Here is a 25672-nt window from a genome sequence, read left to right on the forward strand (position 1 = left end):
GCATTTTCGCATGGAGTCTCTGCGATCAGTCATTGCCTCAATGACCCAAGGAGATTTCCTGGCATCCATCGACATCAGAGATGCCTATCTCCATGTGCCAATTGCAGTTTCACACCAGCGTTGGCTACGTTTTGCAATCGGAGAGGAACATTTCCAATTCGTGGCTCTCCCCTTCGGGTTAGCCACGGCCCCTCGAGTATTCACCAAGGTCATGGCAGCAGTGGTTGCGGTTCTGCACCTCCAGGGGTTGGCAGTAATTCCTTACCTGGACGACCTTCTTGTGAAGGCTTCATCCAGTGCAGACTGTCAGCGGAGTGTCTCGCTCACTCTCGCCACTCTTGTTCAATTCGGGTGGCTTGTCAATCTGCCCAAGTCCACTCTGACCCCGACCCAAAAACTCACGTACCTAGGGATGCAATTCGAGACTCTGCCGGCACTTGTCAAGTTGCCCTTAGTCAAACAGCAGTCCTCCATCTGGCGGTGCGCTCTCTGTTGAGGCCCCGCCGTCATTCCATCAGGCACCTTATGTAGGTGCTGGGTCAGATGGTGGCGTCAATGGAAGCGGTTCCCTTTGCCCAGTTCCATCTGTGTCCTTTGCAGCTGGACATTCTCCGCTGTTGGGACAAGCGGACTTCTTCCTTGCACAGGTTGGTGGCTCTGTCGCCACAGACCAGGAGCTCTCTTCAGTGGTGGCTTCAGCCCCTCTCTCTGTCTCAGGGACGCTCCTTCCTGACCCCGTCCTGGGTGATCCTCACCACGGATGCCAGTCTATCTGGCTGGGGAGCAGTATTTCTCCACCACCGAGCACAGGGCACTTGGACTCCGTCCGAATCAGCCCTCTCGATCAATGTGCTGGAGATCAGAGCTGTGCTCCTAGCTCTCGTAGCCTTTCACCACCTGTTGGCGGGCAAGCACATTCGAGTCCAGTCAGACAACGCGACAGCAGTTGCCTACATCAATCACCAGGGCGGGACTCGCAGCCGCCTGGCAATGTTGGAGGTTCAACGCATCCTTCAGTGGACGGAGGACTCCAAGTCCACCATATCCGCAGTCCATATCCCAGGCGTGGAAAACTGGGAGGCAGATTATCTCAGCCGTCAAACCGTGGACAGCGGCGAGTGGGCTCTGCATCCGGCAGTGTTCCGGTCGATCTGCCGCAAGTGGGGCACTCCGGAAGTGGATCTAATGGCATCCCGGCACAACAACAAGGTCCCGGTTTACGTGGCTCGCTCCCACGATCCTCAGGCCTTTGCAGCGGACGCGCTGGTTCAGGATTGGTCCCAGTTCCGTCTGTCTTACGTGTTTCCCCCTCTAGCTCTCTTGCCCAGAGTCCTGCGCAAGATCAGAATGGAGGGCCGTCGGGTCATACTCATTGCTCCAGACTGGCCCAGGCGAGCTTGGTACCCAGACCTGCTCCGTCTGTTCGTAGAGGTGCCGTGGCATCTCCCGGACCGCCCAGACCTTCTCTCTCAAGGTCCGTTTTTCCACCAGAATTCTGCAGCTCTCAGATTGACGGCGTGGCTCTTTAGTCCTGGATCCTGACGGCTTCCGGCATTCCTCCCGAAGTCATCTCCACTATGACTCAGGCTCGGAAGTCTTCCTCGGCAAAAATTTACCACAGGACTTGGAGAATTTTCCTGTCCTGGTGTCGTTCTTTCGGCCATGCCCCTTGGCCTTTTTCCTTGCCGACCATCCTGTCCTTTCTTCAGTCCGGTCTGCAGCTAGGACTATCCCTCAATTCCCTTAAGGGACAGGTCTCGGCTCTGTCAGTGTTGTTCCAGCGGCGTATCGCCCGACTGGCTCAGGTGCGCACCTTCATGCAGGGCGCATCTCACATCATTCCACCTTACCGGCGGCCTTTTGATCCCTGGGACCTTAATCTGGTCCTCACGGCCTTACAGAAACCCCCCTTTGAGCCTCTTAGGGAGGTTTCTTTGTTTCGACTTTCACAGAAAGTCGTCTTTCTGGTGGCCATAACTTCTCTCAGGAGAGTCTCTGATTTGGCTGCGCTCTCTTCGGAGTCACCTTTTTTGGTTTTTCATCAAGACAAGGTGGTTCTCCGTTCGACTCCGGACTTTCTCCCTAAGGTGGTGTCTCCTTTCCACCTTAACCAGGACATTTCATTGCCTTCCTTTTGTCCGGCTCCTGTTCATCGCTTTGAGAAAGCGTTGCATACTTTAGATCTGGTGCGGGCGCTCCGGATCTATGTGTCACGCACCGCTGTTCTTAGGTGGTGCACCTCTATTTTTGTGCTGACCACAGGTCAGCGCAAGGGTCTCTCGGCTTCTAAACCGACCCTAGCTCGTTGGATTAGGTCGGCCATATCCGATGCCTACCAGTGTACTCAGGTGCCTCCCCCGCCGGGGATCAAGGCACACTCGACCAGAGCTGTCGGTGCCTCTTGGGCTTTCAGGCACCAGGCTACGGCTCAGCAGGTCTGTCAGGCTGCCACTTGGTCTAGTCTGCACACCTTTTCGAAGCACTACCAAGTGCATGCTCATGCTTCGGCAGATGCGAGCTTGGGCAGACGCATCCTTCAGGCGGCTGTCGCCCATTTGTGAAGTTAGGTTTTGCCTACTTCTCAGTTTTCTGTTTATTCCCACCCATGGACTGCTTTGAGACGTCCCATGGTCTGGGTCTCCCATAAGGAACGTTGAAGAAAAAGAGAATTTTGTTTACTTACCGTAAATTCTTTTACTTATAGTTCCGACATGGGAGACCCAGCACCTTCCCTGTTGCCTGTTGGCAGTTTTCTTGTTCCGTGTGTTTTCACCGGCTGTTGTTGTAGACAGAGGTTCCGGTTGTTCCGGGTTTTGCTCTATCTCTACTTGTGGGTGGATGTCCTCCTTCAGCTTTTGCACTAAACTGGCTAGATTTGGTTATCCAGGGGGTGTATATGCTAGGAGGGAGGAGCTACACTTTTTAGTGTAGTACTTTGTGTGTCCTCCGGAGGCAGAAGCTATACACCCCATGGTCTGGGTCTCCCATGTCGGAACTATAAGAAAAAGAATTTACGGTAAGTAAACAAAATTCTCTTTTTGGTCATTTGAGACCAAAATTGAACTTATTGGATGCCATGATACACATCAGGTTTGGAGACCAAAAGGCATTGCATATCACCCCCAAGACACCATACCAACAGTGAAGTTTGGCGGAGGGAATATCATGGTGTGAGGCTGTTTTTCAGCATATGGTACTGATAAACTTGGAGGGTGAAAGTACTTAAGACATTCTTAATAAAAATCTGCTGCCATCTACCAGTATGATGAAGGTGAAATGAGTAGACATTTCAGCAAGACAATGATCTCAACACATAACCAAGGAAACTCTCCATTGTTTTCAGAGAAACAATATAAATAAAGCTGCTAGAATTTCTTGTCATTACTTACTACCCATAAATTATGGACATCTATGGTTTGATTTCTTTGCTTGTGTGGATTGGATGAGTTTTTTCCGACACCTGGTAAGAAATCCATGTTAACGCATTCTAAAATATAGTGTGTGTATGTGTATATATGTGTATGTATGTATGTGTATGTGTGTGTATGTATGTATATATATAATATTTAGTATAGTTCAATACTCATTTGACTATATATTTATTTTTTTTGGGGGGGGGGTTTTGTGATCGAAAAAATTTTGAACATTAGTTGTCACAAAATGGTGAATGGTAAATATATTTCACTTTTTCATCGTTGAAGCTGTGTAAATCCTTGCTTTTTTTTCACCCTGAGCTGATGTGTTTATTGATACAATTTTTGAGTGGATGCAACAATTTGATTGCCTGCTATTGCCGCCTTTTGCGACACCAGTGACCAAAAACCTACAAATCTGTTTTGTTTTTTTTTGTTTTTTTTTTTATTTTTTTTATTTTATCTGTACTGATTTGGTTATAGTTTTATTTTATGTTTTGATCAAACTTTATGAACATGGCAAAACACCAAATTTTTATTTTTTTACTACTGTTTTTCACTGGTGGTTTTGTTTGGCATCTTTACAACGTTTTTGGTGTGATTTGTTTGTTACCAGATTTCCCAGATTTGTTTCTTTTTTTTTGTCATGTTGACAATGATGAAACTGATATCTGTTTTTCAAGCAAAAGCTCTGGCAAAATGCTCAAAAATACATTCCAGCACCTTTTGAGTCTTCCTATTGATTTGTATTGTAACGTATAGTGCGTCATAGCAAAAGCCATTTGAAGATTGGTTGGCTAACGTCTTTTAACCGCTTGGCATATTTGAAAACCTGAAACACTAAAAGACTGTATGAACATTTAGTTTTAACATGGAAATATATATGCTGATTATTTTGAACTTTTAATTAGCGCTAATTCAGACTGGATTTGAAGTGGCCCAGCCTGAGAAGAGAACAAGTGCACATATACTTTATAGACATCACCAGCCGGCCATAGTGCAGGCTCCGTTTCAATAGTCAGTTTTATGTCGGAAAAAGGTTAAATGCTTCAGATCACTATCAATAAATATTGCTGCTTGACCAATAAGCCTAATGTTAAGATGGCATCTTTTGTACTGTAGAGATCAGTTTTCAGTAGTCATCTCATTTTTGTATTCACTGTACATTTGTTAGGAAATGCCCTAAATGTATTGATAGGGCCGTATTCTCGAGACAGCTTATCGTGTCATATTTGTCTCTATCCATTTGATTATCTTTCTTACTTTCCCATTTGCGGGACCTTCATCTTTTATGACATATCCAATTATCTGCCTTAAACATTTGAGCTGGGATTTTGATGTGTCACTCTCCTGCTTTTAAATTTATTATTTTTTTTTTTATTTCAGACTTCTATTACAAGTACTCCAACCAGAAAGAAGCCAGGAGAGAATGATTTTGAAACTATAAAATTGATCAGCAATGGCGCCTATGGGTATGTGATGAAAAGCTTGTGGTTTTTTTAAAGGGAACCTGGCACCAGATTTGAGGCCTATAAGCTGCGGCCACCACCAGTGGGCTCTTATATACAGCATTCTAACATGCTGTATATAAGAGCCCAGGCTGCTGTTTAGAGCGTAAAAATAACTTTATAATACCTAAACGGTCGGTACAGTGCAGACTGGTCAGATGGGTGTCTCCGTTCTGCAGTGTGACACCTCCTCTTTCGGCTATCTTTGTCCCCCTTCTTCTGAAGCCTCGGTACATGACGCATGCACAGAGGCGGGTATTGAGGACCCGCTCATGCACACTGCAATACTTTGATCTGCCCTGCTCAGAGCAGATCAAATTGCTCCTGCTCAGGACCTCAGTGCCCGCCTGAGTGCATGACGTAGGACATGTCATGTACCCAGGCTTCAGAAGAAGGACCAAGTTGGCCAAAAGAGGAGGCCCTGCACCCGAGAACGGAGACGCCCACCTGACCCATCTGCACCGAACCGACCATTTAGGTAAGTATTATAAAGTCATTTTTACGTTCTACACAGCGGCCTGGGCACTTATATACAGCATGTTAGAATACTGTATATAAGAGCCCACTGGTGGTGGCCGCAGCTTATAGGCCCCAAATCTGCTGACGGGTTCCCTTTTAATCCTATTTGTCTAGTTTTTTTTATTTATAGCAGTGAGTCAAATAATGAAAGGTTTTTGGGTTTTTTTTGTTTTCCTGGTAGTGCTGTGTACCTTGTCAGACACAAAGAGACTCGCCAACGCTTTGCCATGAAGAAGATTAACAAGCAAAATTTGATCCTAAGAAACCAAATCCAGCAAGTTTTTGTTGAAAGAGACATCTTAACCTTTGCTGAGAATCCCTTTGTTGTCAGCATGTTCTGCTCTTTCGAAACGCGAAGACATCTTTGCATGGTCATGGAGTATGTGGAGGGTATGTACACAGTAATGCACAACCCAATAGCTAAGTCTACTTTTCATGTGCTACTCCTTTTCTTCATCTGGTCTTGAGATGTATCTTTAGAATATAAGTATATAATTTGTAATAATGTAATTGACTTTTATAAATTCTAACCGCTTGATAGAATATGGAATAGAAAATGCTGGCACTGCTCACAAATAGTAATTAATATCAGATTCCACTCTTTCAGAAGCTTTAGTCAGACATGGTGGTGTTCAGTCCTAGATAATAATAAGTTTCTTCAGCAAGACATCAGTAGAAAGCAGCACTCGCTAATAGCAAATTCAATAGTCTTTTATTCGTCATACATGCTCATGAGATGAAGCTTAGTAACCAATTCATAAATCGCACTAATTTACCATTATTTCCAGAATTTTATTACATCTAATCCTGTCTTGAAAAAAATACTAATATATAAGGCCAATATTATTTTATAATTCTTACACAAAACAGGTGAAACCATTAAAACATAGTTTGCCCTTTATAAAAAAGGACTCAACTGTTGAGGTCATTGAGACCAATAGGAATGGTAACTTTTTTATTGGAGAGAAATTATAGTTTTCAGTTTCTACTAAACTATCTCCATCAATACCGGATACTCTGCGGCTATAATCCTGTTATTTTGCAGTGGAAACTTTTATTGTCCAGTGCATCATAATGGTGATATTATTGAAATTCTACATCCTTCTTGTTTTGTTGCAATCTTACATAAGATGTTTGTTCTCAGGTGGCGATTGTGCTACGCTCTTAAAGAACATGGGTCCTCTTCCTGTTGACATGAGTCGCATGTACTTTGCCGAAACCGTCCTGGCATTGGAATATCTGCACAATTATGGAATCGTTCATAGAGACCTCAAACCTGACAAGTTAGTAGTTATCATGTTATTGAGAATGGCATCGTGTGTGTGTGTGTGTGTGTGTGTGTGTGTGTGTGTGTGTGTGATACATCATGGCAATAAGGCTTAAGTAGTTAGAATGAGGACATGGATTTCTTTTAACGATCTTAAAGGGATCCTTTACCAATCAGATAATTCATGCTGCCTGAACCACAGGCAGCATGAATCGAAGATGAGCTCCGCAAATATGTACATTTCACTATGAAAAGCTGTGGCGTTTTGGAGAAAAAATGCTGTATAAGGCTGCTTTCACACATCCGGTTTTTCCTGTGCGGCACAATCCGGCGCCTTGCAGAAAAAACGCAACAGTTTTTTTTTGCCGCCGGTTGCATTTTTTTTTGCATAGACTTTCATTAGTGCCCGATTGTGCCGCATGGGCTTGCATTCGGTCCGGTTTTTGCCACATGCGGCAGATTTAGCTGATACGGCGGCCGGATGGAACGTTGCCTGGCATGTTTTTTTGTCCGGCAAAAAAATCCGCATTGTGCCGCATCCGGCCGATGCGGCGCGATTTGCAATGCATGCCTATGGACGCTGCATGCAGCGTCCTGCGGCAAACACCACATCCGGCCGCCGCATGCGGTTTTTTCCACTGCGCATGCTCAGTAGCGTGCCACAAGCGGCAAAAACCGGACGGGCCGCATGTCAAAAACTTATGCAAAGGATGCGGTATTGTCGCCGCATCCGTTGCATAGGTTTTAGAGTTGGATTGACTGGCTCTGCTAAAACCGGAGGTGTGAAAACAGCCTAATGCAAACTTCTGCCCACCTGTTGTTCTAGATTGACAGGCCCTTCTGTGTCTACACATACATGCAGGGAGCCACTAAAAAAATGGTTATCACCCCTGTACTTATATTAGACCAGGAATATAGACCTCTCGACCCAATTTTGATATACATTTAAATTATAAAAGTAGTAGAATTCATGAAACACCACCAGTGTGGTAACTACAGAAGGGAAACCATTATTACAGTAATAATTATATCACCGTGGTTATTTCTAGTCCAGCGGTGAATCAATGTATCCTAAACAGCATATAAAGTGTGTGTATTTATGCATGTATGTGTGAATGTATGTATGTGTGTGTATATATGTTTATATATATATATTACACATACATATTACACACACACACTTTATATGCTATATAATCATTAACAAAGTGTTGCTAGTGTATAAATTTACCATGAACTTGCATAGTCATGTAGTACCTGTATAATATGATCACTGGCTCATATGTCTGCCTCCAACGCGTGTTTCGTCTCCTTCATTGAGCAACGCACATGACTGTACAATTGTACAAATATTTTTCTCTGACGCCTCATTGGGGGACACAGGACCATGGGTGTTATGCTGCTTATCCATAGGAGGACACTAAGTAGATGTAGTAGACTAAGTTAGCTCCTCCCCTGCAGTATACACCCCCTGGCCCAGCCAGGCTACTTCAGTTTAAGCTTAGTGTCTATAGGAGGCACATCTCTGCAGACTACTGCAGCAAGAATTTTTTTGTTTTTAGAGGGCGACTGTTTCCTTCGGGGACCGATTTCCCAAAACCATCAACAGGCGGGAACGCGGAGTTTCGCCTCCCCGTACCCCTACTGCGACGCTGGATCCTGGGCTGTTACTCACTGGACGACAGGTCTCATGGCACTGATTTTCCAGAGCCCATAGCAGATGAAAACTTCCTCAGCCCCTCTTGCAGGCTCTGAGTTGATAAACGCTTCGCACCAGTGTGACCAGGCAGCAGGCATCAGACTGCCATCCCCACAGGAGTTGAGGTGAGATCCTTCCGATTTTTCCAGAGCAGATGAAAACTTCCTCAGTCCCTCTGGCAGGCTCTGAATTGATACAAGTTCTGCCAGTAGGCGTCAGACTCTCCACACTGAATTTGAGCAAAGGTCACACTGACTGGATGCACATGAGCTGTGATTGCAGACTCCTGCATAGCATTCCACCTGTGGCGGGGGGAGGGGAGAGCTCCCTGGGCTCAGTGCAGCTGCGGTACACTTATAAAGTTTTGTCTGTCCACCATTATTGTGCAGGGCTGGAGGGGGAAAGGGGAGTCCCTTCCCACCATTTTTTTTTTGTTTATTATATTTTCTCATGCCTTCTTGTCAGAGCTAAGCCCCGTCCCCTCCGACACTCGATAAGAAAGCGCGCGTAACCCTCCTCACACAGGATCTGCAGAGCATTGTTCCCTCTTGTTGTGATCAGAGCCTGTGGGCGTCTCTCAGAGCTGGCTTCCTCCTTCCCAGAAGAGGAGGGGGGGAGGGGTCATCAGGGTTCTGGTTGAGTTATAGCCTCACTTGCACATTATTTGTGCAGAGCATTGCTCCCCCATTACAATCAGAGTTTGTGGCTCATCAGCCAGGGGCTGCAGTCACATGTTTTTATGCTCTGCACAACTACAGCAACAACTATAAGATGCTGAGCTACTAGGGGATGATGGCACCTCTTCCTTCTGTGAGTCCGGTGCCCCTGTAGCTCCCCCCCTCCCCGCCACCACCGCAGCAACCGCTGCCAGCCCAGAGCCTACGGCTCCCAGTCCCCCGGAATGGGCACAGTTCCCAGAACCTGGTGCTGGCTATGCAACATCGTCCTCACACCCCTCGGGGCCCCTGGACAGAACGCAGCCTGATGACACCTCTATAGAGGGTCCTTCTGATAAGAATCAGCCCTCTGCGTCACCGTTTGCAGATCAGAAAAAGGGCATGACCCCCATGGTTCTCCCTCTGGGGTACACAGATGAGGTTCTCCCACATGTTCCGCGGTCTCTGAGGAGCCGGAGGAAGGGGAATGATGTTTGTACCGGGATGATTCCTTAGTTTCAACCTCCCCGAGCGATCAAGCTGCGATGGACTCCCTTATTGCAGCAATCAACCAAAACTCTGCATGTGGAAGATCTCCCATCCACTACTACTGACCCTGCGGTCTCCTTTAAAAGGGTGAAGAAACCTCAAAAAAAAAAAAAAAAAGTTTTTTTGACGCCGCTTTGGTATCCGTAAACTCATCCGTACCCCTTTTGGCTTAGCTGTCTCTAAGGGCTGGGCTGATCCGGCCTCGGTGGACCCTCACCCGGCTTCCGCCTGCCTGAAGGACCACTCCTGTCTTTTACTTGATGGATCCTCCTTCAAGGACCCGATAGACAGACAAGTGGAGCAGCTCAATCGCTCTGCCTCGAGGCCGCGGGTCCCTCTCCCCTTCCGTGTGGGTCGCACGGGCACCAGGACTACCAGTTTCCCTCAGATCCTCACAGATGTAACAGTTCACATTGCTGCGACAGCAGAGGAGCTCATGCAGGCCTCCCTCGGCGCTGCTACCTGCGCAGTAGTTATTGCCGCCTCAAATACCATAGCCATCCGTAAGGCCCTCTGGTTCCGATAATGGAGAGCGGACTCTGTCTCTAAGAAGCCTCTCACAGTACTCGTTTCCAGACTGATGGTTTGCCGATCGTCTGGACAGACTTTTTTTTTTTTTTTGTCTGACGCCACAGGAGGAAAAGAGTACCTCCCTCCCCCAACTCTAGCCCACGATGTTTTTTACTAGACACGCAGGGCCCGACCTTCTCAGCCCTCCCCGAGTCCACCTCGTCCTGGCAGTCTAGACAAAGACAGAGGAATCTCGTCGTCCTCCATCTGGGCGGCCGCCTCAGACCACAAATGGGTGTGATACCTTGTGTCTTCCGGTTACCACATTGAATTCTGGACCCGATCCCCTGATCAGTCTTTTCTCTCAACCCCCCCCCCCCCCAAAGGTTCCAAAACACCACGAGGCCTTCTCCTCAGCGATCCACTCCCTCCAAACGGCGGGGGTGATGTTACCTGTTCCGGACGGCGAGAGGTTCAAGGCCTTCTATTCTAACCTCTCGTGGTCCCCAAAAAAGGACGGGTCAGTTCGTCCCATCCTGGACCTCTAACACCTGAGCAAACATGTGCACGTAAGGAGATTCAGAATGGACTTCCTAGGGTCCATTATTACCTTTATGGTCAACGGAGAATTCCTTGCCTCCCTAGCTATCAGGGACACGTACCTGCACATACCCATCGCTCCAGCTCACCAAACGTTCCTCCGCTTCGCGGTTCAGGACTTCTTTTTTTTTTTTTTTTTTCATTTGTGGCCCTACCCTCGGCTCTGCCACAGCACCAAGGGTCTTAACTAAGGTCATGGCGGCCGCCATGAGTGCCCTTCACGCCAGGAGAGTGGCTGTTCTGCCTTGTTTGGATGGCCTCCTCATCAAGGGCTCAACCAGCGTGTAGATCTCTGTGGGCAGCCTATCCCGCTGAGGGCGGCTTCTGACTCCAGTCAAATCATCCCCGGTCCCGTCAAAATCCGTCACCTCCCTGGGCATGTCCCTGGACACTCTTCGAAGCTTGATATTTTCCCCTCAAGACAAGGCGACCGCTCTACAACAAGCGGTACACTGCCCTCTACGTACTCCTCTCACTCCATACGATTCAGTATGAGAGTGCTAGGTAGGATAGCGGCAGCTATAGAGGCAGTGTGCTGCTTGCTTAGCCACACCACCGCCCACTGCAGCTTGCGCTTCTAGCTGCCTGGGACAAGAGCCCCTTTTCCTTGGACGAACTTTTCACCTGACACCTTCAGTCAGGTATGCGCTTTGCTGGTGGCTTCAGTCCTCTTCCATATCGAGAAGGAGTTTTTCTCCCCCAAGTGGACTGGCTACTCCTGACCACGGACACCAGCCTCTTAGTCTGTGGAGCAGCGTACTGGCTCCACACTGCTTCGGGACGTTGGACACCCCAGGAGTCTTCCCTTTCCATAAATCATCCTGAAAATCAGCGTGATCTTCTCGGGCTCAGGTCATTCCCCCCTTCTGCTAGCAGGTTGTTTGATTCGGGTCCAATTGGACAATGCAACAGCTGTGGCCTATGTCAATCGGCAGGGAGGTACCGGCAGCAAGACAGCTTATCTCGAGGTCCTCAGGATCTTCACCTGGGCCTAATCGACGGGGGTCCGTGTTTTTCAGCGTTACACATACCGGGAGTAGAGAACTGGGTGGCGGACCTTCTAAGTCGCCAAGGCCTGGCCGCCGGAGAGTGGTTTCTCCACCCAGAAGTGTTCCCACACATCTGCACTCACTGGAGTACACCAGACGTGGATCTAATGGCCTTAAGGTTGAATGCAAAGGTAACCGCGTTCTTAGCCAGGCCACGTGATCCACAGTCCATTGGCGCGGATGCTCTAGTCTCCTGAAGTCGTTTCCGTCTACCTTAAATGTTTTTCGCCTCTGCCCCTGCTGCCGCGAGTAATCAGGAAGATCAAGGCAGAATGAGTCCCAGTGATACTAATGGCACTGGACTAGCCCAGGTGCGCCTGGTATGCTGAATTAGTACAATTGCTCATGGCGCCTCGTAAGCATCCCAGACCTGCTGACCCAAGGGCCCATTTCCCATCAGAACTCCAGAGCCCTGAAGCTGACGGCCTGGCCATTGAGACCTGGACTTTAACAAGAGCGAGATTCTCTCCTGCGGTCATCTCCACCATGTACAGTGCCCGAAAGCCGGCCTTCATCCCGTATTTACCACCGTACGTGGAAAACTTTCCTTTACCAGTGCAGGGAATCTAATGTCCAACCTATGGCTCTGGCAATCCCCAGAATTCTTGATTTTTTTTTTTTTTTTGCAGTCAGGTTGCAAAAGGGGTTGGCCCTCAGCTCCCTTAAGGGGCAGGTTTCATCTCTCTCAATATTCTATCAATACCGCCTAGCTTGCAATCCGCAAGTCAAGACTTTCCTCAAGGGTGTTTCCCATCTAGTTTCCCTGTATAAACGGTCGCTGGACCCATGGGACCTCAATCTCGTTTTGGACGGTATCCAGAGGTCCCCTTTTGAACCTCTTAAGGAATTTTCTCTTGTTCTTCTCTCCTGGAAGGTAACATTCTTAGTGGCGATTACGTCCATCAGACAAGTTTCGGAACTGGCAGCACTCTCTTACCGCGAACCCTTTCTGATCTTTCATCAGGACAAGGTGGTTCTACGCCCCCTTCCGGATTTTCTCCTGAAGGTTACTTCCCCGTTTCATATGAACGAGGACATAGTTCTGCCTTCCTTTTGTCCACACCCAGTCTATAGTGTGGAAAGGTATCTATATTCGCTAGACCTTGTGAGGGCTCTCAGATATTACGTACCCAGGACAGCCCCTTTAGGAACATAGACTCCTTGTTCTTCATTCTTGAAAGGCCTAAGAAAGGAGAGGCAGCTTCATAGGCAATGCTGGCTCGCTGGATTCGTGCTGCGATCCAGGAGGTCTACCGCTTGCAACTCAAGCCCATTCCTAGTGGGCTACGGACTCATTCCACGCGAGCCGTTGGCGCCTCTTGGGCCATTCGGCATCAGGCTTCAGTGGAACAGAGGTGTAAGGCTGCGACCTAGTCTTGCCTACATACTGTTTCAAAGCATTACTGAGTCCATACCCAGGCTTCGGCTAAGGCGAACCTAGGTAGGAAAATTCTGCAAACTATAGGGGTGTACCTATCTCAGTAGGTGCTCCTGGCTATCTGGGACTGGTTCCTAGTCCTTGGGTTGCTTTGTTTATTGTTTACCCACCCATGGACTGCTTTAGGACGTCCCATGGTCCTGTGTCCCCCAATGAGGCGTCAGAGAAAAACGGATTTTTGTGTACTCACCGTAAAATCATTTTCTCTTAGCCATCATTGGGGGGACACAGCACCCTCCCTTTTGCCCTGTTGGGCCTTAGCTTTTTTTCTGTCTCAGTGCTTTTTTTGTTATGAGTATTCACTCACGTTTTTTTGTTACTTCTTCTCCTACTGCTTGTGTACTAAAACTGAAGTAGCCTGGCTGGACCAGGGGGTGTATACTGCAGGGGAGGAGCTAACATCTTTGCATCTACTTAGTGTCCTCCTATGGATAAGCAGCATAACACCCATGGTCCTGTGTCCCCCAATCATGGCTAAGAGAAAACTATTTTACGGTGAGTACACAAAAATCCGTTTTTTTTAAAACACAAAATAAAGAAAAAAAATTATTTTACCAATAAATACATATATTTATGTAAAGAGAAAAATAAACCTATTTAGTATTGTCTTGTCCGGAACAACATGATCTATAAAACTGGTACACTATTTCAACCCTTCAGTGAACACCATAAGAAAAAATAAAGTGGCATAAAACTATGCTTTTTCATAAAATCGCATTGAATAAAAAGCGATAATCACTTATACCACATGGTGAACAGCGTAAAAAATAAAACCAGTAATGGCTCTTCAAATACAACATTGCGCTTGCAATGGTCTATTCCTGCCAAATCTGCACTAGTACTGCTTGCCTTCCAATACCTGATGTGTGCCCAAAGAGTAGTTTTCCACCACATATGGGGAATTTCCTTAGTCAGGAGCAATTGCACAAAAAATTGAATGGTGTATTTTATTTTTTTTTGCTGCTACCCCTGGGAAAATAAATGTGGGGTTACAGCAACATTTTTGTGGGGAATTTTTTTTTTTTTTTTTATTTTATTTTATTTTGAAGGCTCAATGTTTTAAATCTGTGAAGCACCTGGGTGTTTAAGATGCTCCACAAACATCTAGATAAATACCTTGAGGGATGTAGTTTCGTAGTTTCCAAAATGGGGTTCCTTGTGGGGGAGCTACGCTTGTTTAGGCACATCAGGAGCTCTCCAAATGCGATATGGATTCCAGCCAATTTTGCGCTCCACAAGTCAAAAAGTGCTTCATCCCTTTCCAGTCCTGCCGTGTGCTCCCCCAGTTGTCCACCACATATTGGCCTGGTCAGGAAGGTGAAAATAAGCTGGCGGAGTGAAAGGATTAAGGTTAGATAACATAATGTGTAATTTAGTAAGATTAAGGAGGATGCCCTCTGCAAATTATATTTCTTCGGCGCTCTATTGGGAGACCCAGACGATTGGGGTGTATAGCACTGCCTCCGGAGGCAACACAAAGCAATTACACTAAAAAGTGTAAGGCCCCTCCCCTTCTGGCTATACACCCCCAGTGGGATCACTGGCTCACCAGTTTTCTGCTTTGTGCGAAGGAGGTCAGACATCCACGCATAGCTCCACTGTTTGTAGTCAGCAGTAGCTGCTGGCTATATCGGATGGAAGAAAAGAGGGCCCATATGGGGCCCCCAGCATGCTCCCTTCTCACCCGCGGTGGTGCTTGTAAGGTTGAGGTACCTATTGCTGGTACAGAGGCTGGAGCCCACATGCTGTTTTCCTTCCACATCCCCTGGAGGGCTCTGTGGAAGTGGGATCTTGCCGGCCCCCAAGCCCTGGGGCCGGGCTCCATCCACAGACCCATAGAACCTGCTGGATTTGGAGCGGGAGTGCCGTTCAGGGACAAGGCCCTGCAACTTTCAGGTACTCTGTGTCACCGGCAGGCACGGACACTCTCAAGGCTTGCTGAGCGTTATAGTGCGCCGGGGACAGTAGCGCTGTGCGCTGGGGTTAGGTCACTGCAGCTTTGCTGAGTGATGTTACATGTTGGGAACTACGGCGCCGACCGCTCCTGGAGCGGCGGCGCAGCTGCGACTTGTAGTGCGCCGGGGACTTTGCGCCGACCGCGCTTTTACGGCGGCGGCGCTTCTAACTTTAGCCCCCGGCTTCTGCGGCCTAGCGCCGCTTCGTTCCCGCCCCCACCCTGTCAATCAGGGTAGGGGAGAGACGCTGCTCAATTGGCAGCGCCGAGGGCTGGAGCTTTATTTACATGCTCCAGCCCTCTCACTAGGCACAGGGGGAAGCAGACTTCCCGCTCTTCGTCGGTGTACGCCCAGGGCCCGCCCCCCCTCTCCACAAGGACGCCGGCAGCCATTACACATGCGGTCTGGCTGGGGAAAGGCAGCAGGCTCTGGGAGACCCAGACTAGAGGGATTTCTGGCGACCACACACCGCTCCTAAGCGGGCGGTAAGCAGCACAGTAGTGCTGGCCCCTCTAGTGCCTCAGTGATATATTAGTGTACTTTTTTCTTGGTACCATATATATATATATATATATATATATATATTTATATAGTGCACTGTAAGGTCGCTTCTTGGCTGGACACCCTGTACTGCTCTGAGGAGGCAGCAACATGTCATCCGCAAAACGCAAGGCTGCCAAGGCACGGGCTGTGTACACTGTTTGTACTGCATGTGGGGCTGATCTACCGGCAGGCTCCAATGACTCACATTGTGTGCAATGTTCAGTCCCAGTGGCACTTCGTCAGCCAGAGCCTATTGTGGTGGTAGCCCAGGCAGAGACGCCTGTGAACCCTGCCCCGGTGACGGGGACAGACTTTGCAGTGTTTGCTGATAAAATGTCTGTGACTATGACAAAAATCCTGGAGACCTTGCAGGCCAGGCCAGTTCCTCAGACCATGGACACTGCTGTGTCTATGCTCTCCGGTCCCCCTCAGTTGGAACTAATCCGTACTTCAAGGGGGTCTCAAGCATCACAAGCTGAGGTCTCTGACTCAGATGACAGTCCCAGGCAGCCTAAGCGAGCTCGCTGGGAAAGACCCTCGACGTCATCACACTGCTCAGGGTCTCAGCGAGAAGAGTCTCTCTGTGATGAGACTGAGGACGGTGATCAGGATTCTAATCCTGAGGCCCCTCTCAATCTGGATGCCCCTGATGGTGACGCCATGGTTAATGACCTTATATCGGCGATTAATAGACTGTTGGATATTTCTCCCCCAGCTCCTTCAGCAGAGGAGGCAGCTGCACAGCAGGAGAAGTTCCATTTCCTGTATCCCAAGCGTAAATTAAGTGCTTTTTTGGATCACTCTGACTTCAGAGAATCAATCCAGAAGCACGACGCTCATCCAGACAAGCGTTTCTCTAAACGTTCTAAGGATACCCGTTATCCTTTTCCCTCTGAAGTGGCCAAACGCTGGACCCAGTGTCCAAAGGTGGATCCCCCAATTTCCAAGCTTGCGGCTAGATCCATAGTCGCAGTAGAGGATGGCGCTTCACTTAAAGATGCCAACGACAGACAGATGGACCTTTGGTTGAAATCTGTCTATGAAGCTATCGGCGCGTCGTTTGCTCCAGCATTCGCGGCCGTGTGGGCACTCCAAGCTATTTCAGCTGGTCTGGCACAGGTGGATGCTATCATGCATCCAGCAGTACCGCGGGTGGCGTCCCTAACTTCGCAAATGTCTGCGTTTGCGACCTATGCTATCAATGCTGTCCTAGAATCTACGAGCCGTACCTCTATGGCGGCCGCCAATTCTGTGGTTTTGCGCAGAGCCTTATGGTTAAAGGACTGGAAAGCAGATGCTGGTTCCAAAAAATGCTTAACCAGCTTGCCATTATCTAGAGACAGACTGTTTGGTGAGCCATTGGCTGAAATCATAAAACAGTCCAAGGGTAAGGACTCTTCCTTGCCACAGCCCAGAGCAAGTAAACCTCAACAGAAAAAGTGGCAGTCGAGGTTTCGGTCCTTTCGAGGCTCGGGCAAGGCCCAATTCTCCTCGTCCAAAACGACTCAGAAAGGACAAGGGAGCTCAGATTCCTGGCGGGCTCACTCACGCCCCAGGAAAGCAAATGGAGGAACCGCTTCCAAGGCGGCTACCTCATGACTTTCGGCCTCCTCCCTCCGCATCCTCGGTCGGTGGCAGGCTCTCCCGCTTTTGCGACATTTGGCTGTCACAGGTCAAAGACCGGTGGGTAACAGACATTTTGTCTCGCGGGTACAGAATCGAGTTCAGTTCTCGGCCTCCACTTCGGTTCTTCAGAACCTCCCCACATCCCAACCGAGCAGATGCCCTGCTGCAGGCGGTGGACTCTCTAAGAGCAGAAGGAGTCGTGATCCCTGTTCCCCCTCAGGAACGGGGGCGAGGATTTTACTCCAATCTCTTTGTGGTTCCAAAAAAGGACGGCTCCTTCCGTCCTGTTCTGGACCTAAAACTGCTCAACAAGCACGTGAACGCCAGGCGGTTCCGGATGGAATCCCTCCGCTCAGTCATTGCCTCAATGTCCCAAGGAGATTTCCTAGCATCAATAGACATCAAAGATGCTTATCTCCACGTGCCGATTGCTACGGAGCACCAACGCTTTCTACGCTTCGTGATAGGAGACGACCATCTTCAGTTCGTGGCTCTGCCATTTGGTCTGGCGACAGCCCCTCGGGTGTTCACCAAGATCATGGCAGCAGTGGTAGCAGTCTTGCACTCTCACGGACACTCTGTGATCCCTTACTTGGACGATCTACTGGTCAAGGCACCCTCTCAGGAGGCATGCCAACTCAGCCTGAATTTTGCACTGGAGACTCTCCAGGCGTTCGGGTGGATCATCAACTTCCCAAAGTCAAATCTGTCACCGACCCAATCACTAACGTATCTTGGCATGGAGTTTCATACTCTCTCAGCGATAGTGAAGCTTCCGATGGACAAGCAGCGGTCTCTACAGACTGGGGTGCAGGCTCTCCTTCAAAGTCAGTCGCACTCCTTAAGACGCCTCATGCACTTCCTCGGGAAGATGGTGGCGGCAATAGAGGCGGTTCCGTTTGCGCAGTTTCATCTGCGTCCACTTCAATGGGACATTCTCCGCCAATGGGACAGGAAGTCAACATCCCTGGACAGGAAAGTCTCCCTTTCCCAGACGGCCAAGGACTCTCTGCAGTGGTGGCTCCTTTCCACCTCATTATCACAGGGAAGATCCTTCCTACCACCGTCCTGGGCGGTGGTCACGACAGACGCGAGTCTGTCAGGGTGGGGAGCAGTGTTTCTCCACCACAGGGCTCAGGGTACGTGGACTCAGCAGGAGTCCATCCTTCAGATCAATGTTCTGGCAATCAGAGCAGTGTTTCTTGCCCTACTAGCCTTCCAGCAGTGGCTGGAAGGGAAGCAGATCCGAATTCAATCGGACAACTCCACAGCGGTGGCATACATCAATCACCAAGGGGGGACACGCAGTCGGCAAGCTTTCCAGGAAGTCCGGCGCATTATGATGTGGGTGGAAGCCACGGCCTCCACCATATCCGCAGTTCACATCCCCGGCGTAGAAAACTGGGAAGCAGACTTCCTCAGTCGCCAGGGCATGGACGCAGGGGAATGGTCCCTTCACCCGGACGTGTTTCAGGAAATCTGTCGCCGATGGGGAAGGCCGGACGTCGACCTAATGGCGTCCCGGCACAACAACAAGGTCCCAACCTTCATGGCACGGTCTCGCGATCAAAGAGCTCTAGCAGCAGACGCCCTAGTGCAAGATTGGTCGCAGTTCCGGCTCCCTTATGTGTTTCCACCTCTGGCACTCTTGCCCAGAGTGCTACGCAAGATCAGATCCGACTGCAGCCGCGTCATACTCGTCGCTCCAGACTGGCCGAGGAGGGCGTGGTATCCGGATCTGTGGCATCTCACGGTCGGCCAACCGTGGGCACTACCAGACCGACCAGACTTACTGTCCCAAGGGCCGTTTTTCCATCGGAATTCTGCGGCCCTGAACCTGACTGTGTGGCCATTGAGTCCTGGATCCTAGCGTCTTCAGGCTTATCCCAAGGGGTCGTTGCCACCATGAGACAGGCTAGGAAGCCCACGTCTGCTAAGATCTACCACAGAACGTGGAGGATATTCTTATCCTGGTGCTCTGCTCAGGGAGTGTCTCCCTGGCCATTTGCATTACCTACCCTTCTTTCTTTCCTGCAATCTGGGTTAGAAAAAGGTTTGTCGCTCGGCTCCCTTAAAGGACAAGTCTCGGCGCTATCCGTCTTTTTTCAGAGGCGTTTGGCACGCCTTCCTAAGGTGCGCACGTTCCTGCAGGGGGTTTGCCATATCGTACCCCCGTACAAGCGGCCGTTGGATCCATGGGATCTGAACAGGGTACTAGTTGCCCTCCAGAAGCCGCCCTTCGAGCCTCTGAGGGAGGTTTCACTCTCTAGACTATCACAGAAAGTGACTTTTCTAGTAGCGATCACATCTCTTCGGAGAGTGTCTGAGCTAGCAGCGCTGTCTTCCAAGGCTCCCTTCCTGGTCTTCCACCAGGACAAGGTAGTGCTGCGCCCCATTCAGGAGTTTCTCCCGAAGGTGGTATCCTCTTTTCATCTTAATCAGGATATCTCTTTGCCTTCGTTTTGTCCTCATGCAGTTCATCGGTATGAGAAGGATTTACATTTGTTAGATCTGGTGAGAGCACTCAGAATCTACATTTCCCGCACGGCGCCCCTGCACCGTTCGGATGCACTCTTTGTCCTTGTCGCTGGTAAGCGCAAAGGGTCGCAGGCTTCTAAGGCCACCCTGGCTCGATGGATCAAAGAACCAATTCTTGAAGCCTACCGTTCTGCTGGGCTTCCGGTTCCATCAGGGCTGAAGGCCCATTCTACCAGAGCCGTGGGTGCGTCCTGGGCATTGCGACACCAGGCTACGGCTCAACAGGTGTGCCAGGCAGCTACCTGGTCGAGTCTGCACACTTTCACCAAACATTATCAGGTGCATACCTATGCTTCGGCGGACGCCAGCCTAGGTAGAAGAGTCCTGCAGGCGGCAGTTGCTTCCCCGTAGGGGAGGGCTGTCTTGCAGCTCTAACATGAGGTATTTCTTTACCCACCCAGGGACAGCTTTTGGACGTCCCAATCGTCTGGGTCTCCCAATAGAGCGCCGAAGAAGAAGGGAATTTTGTTACTTACCGTAAATTCCTTTTCTTCTAGCTCTTATTGGGAGACCCAGCACCCGCCCTGTTGTCCTTCGGGATTTTTGGTTTGTTTGCGGGTACACATGTTGTTCATGTTGAACGGTTTTCAGTTCTCCGATGTTACTCGGAGTGAATTTGTTTAAACCAGTTATTGGCTTTCCTCCTTCTTGCTTTTGCACTAAAACTGGTGAGCCAGTGATCCCACTGGGGGTGTATAGCCAGAAGGGGAGGGGCCTTACACTTTTTAGTGTAATTGCTTTGTGTGGCCTCCGGAGGCAGTGCTATACACCCCAATCGTCTGGGTCTCCCAATAAGAGCTAGAAGAAAAGGAATTTACGGTAAGTAACAAAATTCCCTTCTTTACAGACCCTATGCTTTGCTTCTACTGAAATAGTGGGGACAGCGGACAGATATCCCTGCCTTGTTCCATTTGTTATATTTAAACTTGGTGTGATTGACTTTAATGGACACAGGAGTTGTAGTAATACAAAGGTTGTAAATCCTTTAAAAAAAAAAAAAAAAAGAGTCCGATATGCCAAAAGTCTTGCCTGTCTCAAATAAGAAGGACCAATTGAGCTGATCATTTGTTTTCTCCACGTCAAGGCTAAGGTCAAGGACCCAATCGTTATTTCTGTTAACCATGTCAACCAGATCTACTAGTCTTCTGACCTCTCTGACAGAAAGGGCAAGCCCCACCTGATTCTTAAGGAATAGCTGCGGAAGCCAATAGTTACTCGCCTCCTGGCCAACAGACTTATGTTCAGATCTGAGTTAAGGAGAGTAATGGGCCTATGACTGGAAAAGTAAGTTTCAGGTTTAGGAATCAGGATTAAATAAGAGTGTGACAAAATTTCTCGAATAGGGATAACCATTAAAAGGCAATTAAAAAAACATGTTTACGTGATGTAGAAATGCTTCTGAAAAAGGTTCTAATATAAATGTCAGCCCATCTGCTCCCGGGGACCTATGGGTATGATATAATTAGTTTTTATTTATTTTAAGAGAATGGACTGGTAGGATAACGTAAAGTAAGAGCTAAGTAGGGAACGCCAGCGTTTCAAATCCTTCGAGAGACATTCCTGGAGATTGTAAAGATTCTTAGGCCGGGGCCACACGGGGGACTAATGTGATCCTCGCATGCCCGTCAGCTCACGCTGGCAGCGGGAGCCAAGTGTCATGCAAGTGTGTCGCTGTGACTGAGGTTTCATCATGCGATTGGACCTGAGCTGCGGGGGGCGGGGCGGCGCTGAGGAGGGGCAGGTCGCCACTGAAGGGTGGGAGGGATTTATCTCCCTCTCTCCTCGGTAGCAGGCTTTTGCCATTCTCGCCCTGCACTCGTGGTACATCGGTGTACTGCGAGTGCAGTGCGATATTTCTCTCTCCCCATAGACTTGAATGGGTGCGAGAGAAACAAGGATCGCATTACACTGACAGCATGCTGCGATTGTTTTCTCGGTCCGATTAGGGCTGAGAAAATAATCGCTCATGGGTGCTGACACACAGGCTAATATTGGTCCGAGTGAAATGCGATGTTTTATCGCATTTCACTCCCTCCGATTTTCATGCCGTGTGTCTTAAGCCTTATAGGAATTATAACAAATATTTGGAATAGCTACTGGGTCAATGAACTCTACCCCTATCATCCCTAAGAGTCAGAGGAGCTGAAGCTGCAGGCCGTTCTTTAAGTTGTCATGCAAGCAACATGTGAGACTTAATACCTTTTTCGTAATACCTCTGTTCTGTGTATAGATGCAGCCTCTCCACTTTGTGCATTGACAAGTCTTAATTTACCTCTGACAGCAAACTGCTTCCTTAGGGTCTCAGTTGATGGGGATTTAACCCATTTATTTTCCAACTAGTTAAGCTTTGATGTAAGGGTAGAATGGAGTTGCATAGCTGTTATTTGTAACTTGGACTCTCCTTTAATACAGCACCCCTTCATCATGGCCTTCTGCGCCATGGCCCCCTGCGCTTCCCATAGAAATGTTTGAAGATACTGAACCAGTATTTAACTTAAACTATTTTTTTAAGTTTTTTAGATAAGGTACTCCTAGTTGAGGGGTCCTTAATCAAAAGCTAATATAAGCACCTGTGGCAAACTCAAGTGGAGGTATGCTTTGATTTTAAGTCCAATTTATGGACCCCACCTCCACTCTTTTTAGCACCTTAAGGATAAGCAAACAAGTAGTAAATTCTTGTGTGTACCATGTGGAGGGGAGAAAAATAGTATATGCGTTTCCTCTACGATGGTCTATTCTCTAGAGGTGGAAGAGGGAGTTGGCTCAAATTAGTTTCCTAAAGTTGAACGATAGGCGGGCTAACTTAGAGGACGGCAGCAAGCCTCCACAGAGAGTCTGATAATTCGTTAATGTGCAATTAAAATCAGAAGTGCTGCAGGAAGAAGTTTCTGTAGGAATTAGAATATTTTGGGAACTAAGAGAATCTGGAGAATATTGGTGCATATATATTACATAAAATAACAGGTTTACCCTGCATTAATACTTCTCGGCTTATGTATCTCCCCCTTGGTCAATGTGTTGCCTATCCTCTTTTAAACCCCTTGGTCAATGTGTTGCCTATCCTCTTTTAAACCATGTAAATGGAGTTCCTTCACCCCCTTTATGCCCTCCCGCGCAGACTCTTCCACCTAGAGCCAAAAGGTGGTGTTTCCTGGGACAGCGGAGGCACCACGCACAATATATAAGGTAGAAAGCTGGTGACAGGATCCCTTTAGATCACATCTTCATTGTTAAAAAAAAGTTTGATATTGTAATATTCATATTTCCTTCGTGTATAAACGGTAGTTTTTAGAATGGGGAAAAGCTAGGATTTGGGGGCCGCATAAATGCAATTTTTTTTTTTTTACTTGCAAGAGCTCATCACTTCTCAAGAGTTATTTGAAAAAATAAATACAAAAAATGAGTTACTTTTCACCCTTGCGGTTTCTATTTGAGTTGGCATTTGTCAGACCCACAATATGTGGATGAGCCCTATCATTTGGAAATGGCATTAGAGTGAATTTGTAGAATTGAAATGAAATGTTGTTCTTGCAGTTTGCTGATCACCTCACTTGGACATATCAAGCTTACAGATTTTGGACTCTCTAAAATTGGTCTGATGAATATGACAACTAATCTGTATGAAGGACATATTGAGAAAGACACGAGAGAGTTTTTGGACAAACAGGTCTGTATTCTTCTTAAATTGTTCACTACTTGCAGCTGCTATATGGATCATGACTTCTGCATGATCACAGAGATGAAATATTAGTCACTATGCTAAATTGGAGACATATTGGGCCAAAACTCAAACAAGGTATATAGGGGAAAGGCTATTCACAGAACAAATATACCATTCAAATTGTTCTTTATTAGAGAGTAAAGGGGGCTTTACACTCTGCGATATCGGTAACGATATATCGTCGGGGTCACGTCGTTAGTGACGCATATCCGGCGCCGTTACCGACATCGCAGGGTGTAACACAAATGAGCGACGATCAACTAGCACAAAAACGTGAAAAATCGTTGCTCGTTGACACGTCGCTAATTTCCTTTAATATCGCTGCTGCTGCCAGTATGATGATGATCGTCGGTCTTGTGGCCGCACACATCGCTGTGTGTGACGCCGCAGGAATGACAAACATCTCCTTACCTGCGTCCACCGGCTATGCGGAAGGAGGTGGGCGGGATGTTACTTCCCGCTCATCTCCGCCCCTCCCCATCTATTGGCAGGCCGCTTAGTGATGTCGTGGTGACGTCGCACGCACCTCCCCCTTGAGGGGAGGATTGTTTGGCCGTCACAGCGACGTCGCTGCACAGGTATGTGCGTGTGACGCTGCCGTAGCGATAATGTTCGCTACGTCAGCGATCACCACATATCGTTACAACGACGGGGCGGGTGCAATCGCATGCGACATCGCTAGCAATCGCTAGCGATGTCGCAGCGTGTAAAGCCCGCTTAATTCTGTTTGGTTTGACATTGATCAGGTTGCCATATAAGCGGGCTTAGATTTCTCAATATTAGATATGACATGATTATCTGAAAATAGGATTTGCATATTATGGGTACGCTTCCCTTTGCAAACACTGGCTATTATGCAGGTCAGATTTGCCTACCTTGTTTTGTCTGTCTATGGGGCATGCACCTGAGGAGCGTTAGACTGTTGGATAATATCATTTTTGCATTTCAGTTACCCAGCAAGTCTATTTATCTTTTTTCTTTTCTAACTGGTTGAACCTAGTTTCAGACTGTTGGGTCCATCAGGGACTACTAGGGCCAGTCTTCTTTGAGCGGTGGCGCCATTTGCATCTTATAGGGTAGTAACCTCCGCGGACAGATAGGACATCATTTAGGATTTTATCCCTTTACTCCTTAGACAGATTATATAATTCTTTCATTGAGGTTTCGTGCCCAGCTCCTAGATGTTACTGTTAATCTAGAATTTGGATTGCTTTTTGTATTATTTATTTTAATGCATATCTCATAAAGAATCATTTTAGTGTTATATTTGTTTTATGGATATAGACCTATAGGCCCCCGACTTGGCAAAGCAATTGTCTGAATTCTGTCGTAAATTGCAACATTATAGCACAACTCTGTGTTGCACAAAAAAATCTGCAACTTTTTAAATTTTCACACCAGTATCTTCCACCTCCACATATATGGGGGAAGCCAAGGCACGGTGGGGGCATAACACCACATCTTCTTTAATTCATGATGATCCGTGGTACTACCTACTCCAGAAATCTGATGCCACCATGATCCCTCATGAAGACTAGTTAGGAAAATTGTCGGTCTGGACGAATGGGCACCATAGACATTCATTTCTTAATGGTTTTTATGAAAAATGTTCATCTTAAAAAAAAATTCAAAGCAAATTAACGAGAATCCAAAATTTTCAGACAATATTTCACATAACAAACAGTGTCTCCTACATAAAGAATTATTGTAATGTTTAGCTTGAATGTATGTTGTTTTTGCTCAGTTATGTGGGACTCCTGAGTACATAGCTCCTGAAGTAATCCTACGACAGGGTTATGGAAAGCCTGTGGACTGGTGGGCAATGGGCATCATCCTCTATGAATTTTTGGTGGGCTGCGTTCCATTCTTTGGTGATACTCCGGAGGAGCTATTTGGACAGGTGATCAGTGGTAAGCTTATTTTTGGAAATTATTCATTAAAAATGCATAACTTTGCCAAGTGTAGGGTTTCTGCAATTTTCCCGTTTCCCATACTTTCTCAATGACTTCTTTACATCTTTTTGTTCTGCATGTTCTCAGTCTTCCCCTTCGCCCTTCCCCTTCGCCCTTCCCCTTCGCCCT

General features: G+C 47.9%; 1 protein-coding gene across 1 annotated transcript in view; it reads left to right on the top strand.

Annotated features, from left to right (window-relative positions):
- The window catches only part of MAST3 (microtubule associated serine/threonine kinase 3), a 234959-nt gene that overhangs the window by 158604 nt on the left and 50683 nt on the right, over positions 1-25672 (top strand). The window contains exons 13-17 of the mRNA XM_075342574.1: positions 4800-4885; positions 5622-5830; positions 6585-6723; positions 23405-23537; positions 25336-25501. Of these exons, the coding sequence (XP_075198689.1) occupies positions 4800-4885; positions 5622-5830; positions 6585-6723; positions 23405-23537; positions 25336-25501 (733 nt within the window). The remainder of the gene's footprint in view (positions 1-4799; positions 4886-5621; positions 5831-6584; positions 6724-23404; positions 23538-25335; positions 25502-25672) is intronic.

The sequence above is a fragment of the Anomaloglossus baeobatrachus genome, chromosome 1 (genome assembly GCF_048569485.1).
Source record: "Anomaloglossus baeobatrachus isolate aAnoBae1 chromosome 1, aAnoBae1.hap1, whole genome shotgun sequence".
In the NCBI taxonomy this organism is placed as follows: Eukaryota; Metazoa; Chordata; class Amphibia; order Anura; family Aromobatidae; genus Anomaloglossus; species Anomaloglossus baeobatrachus.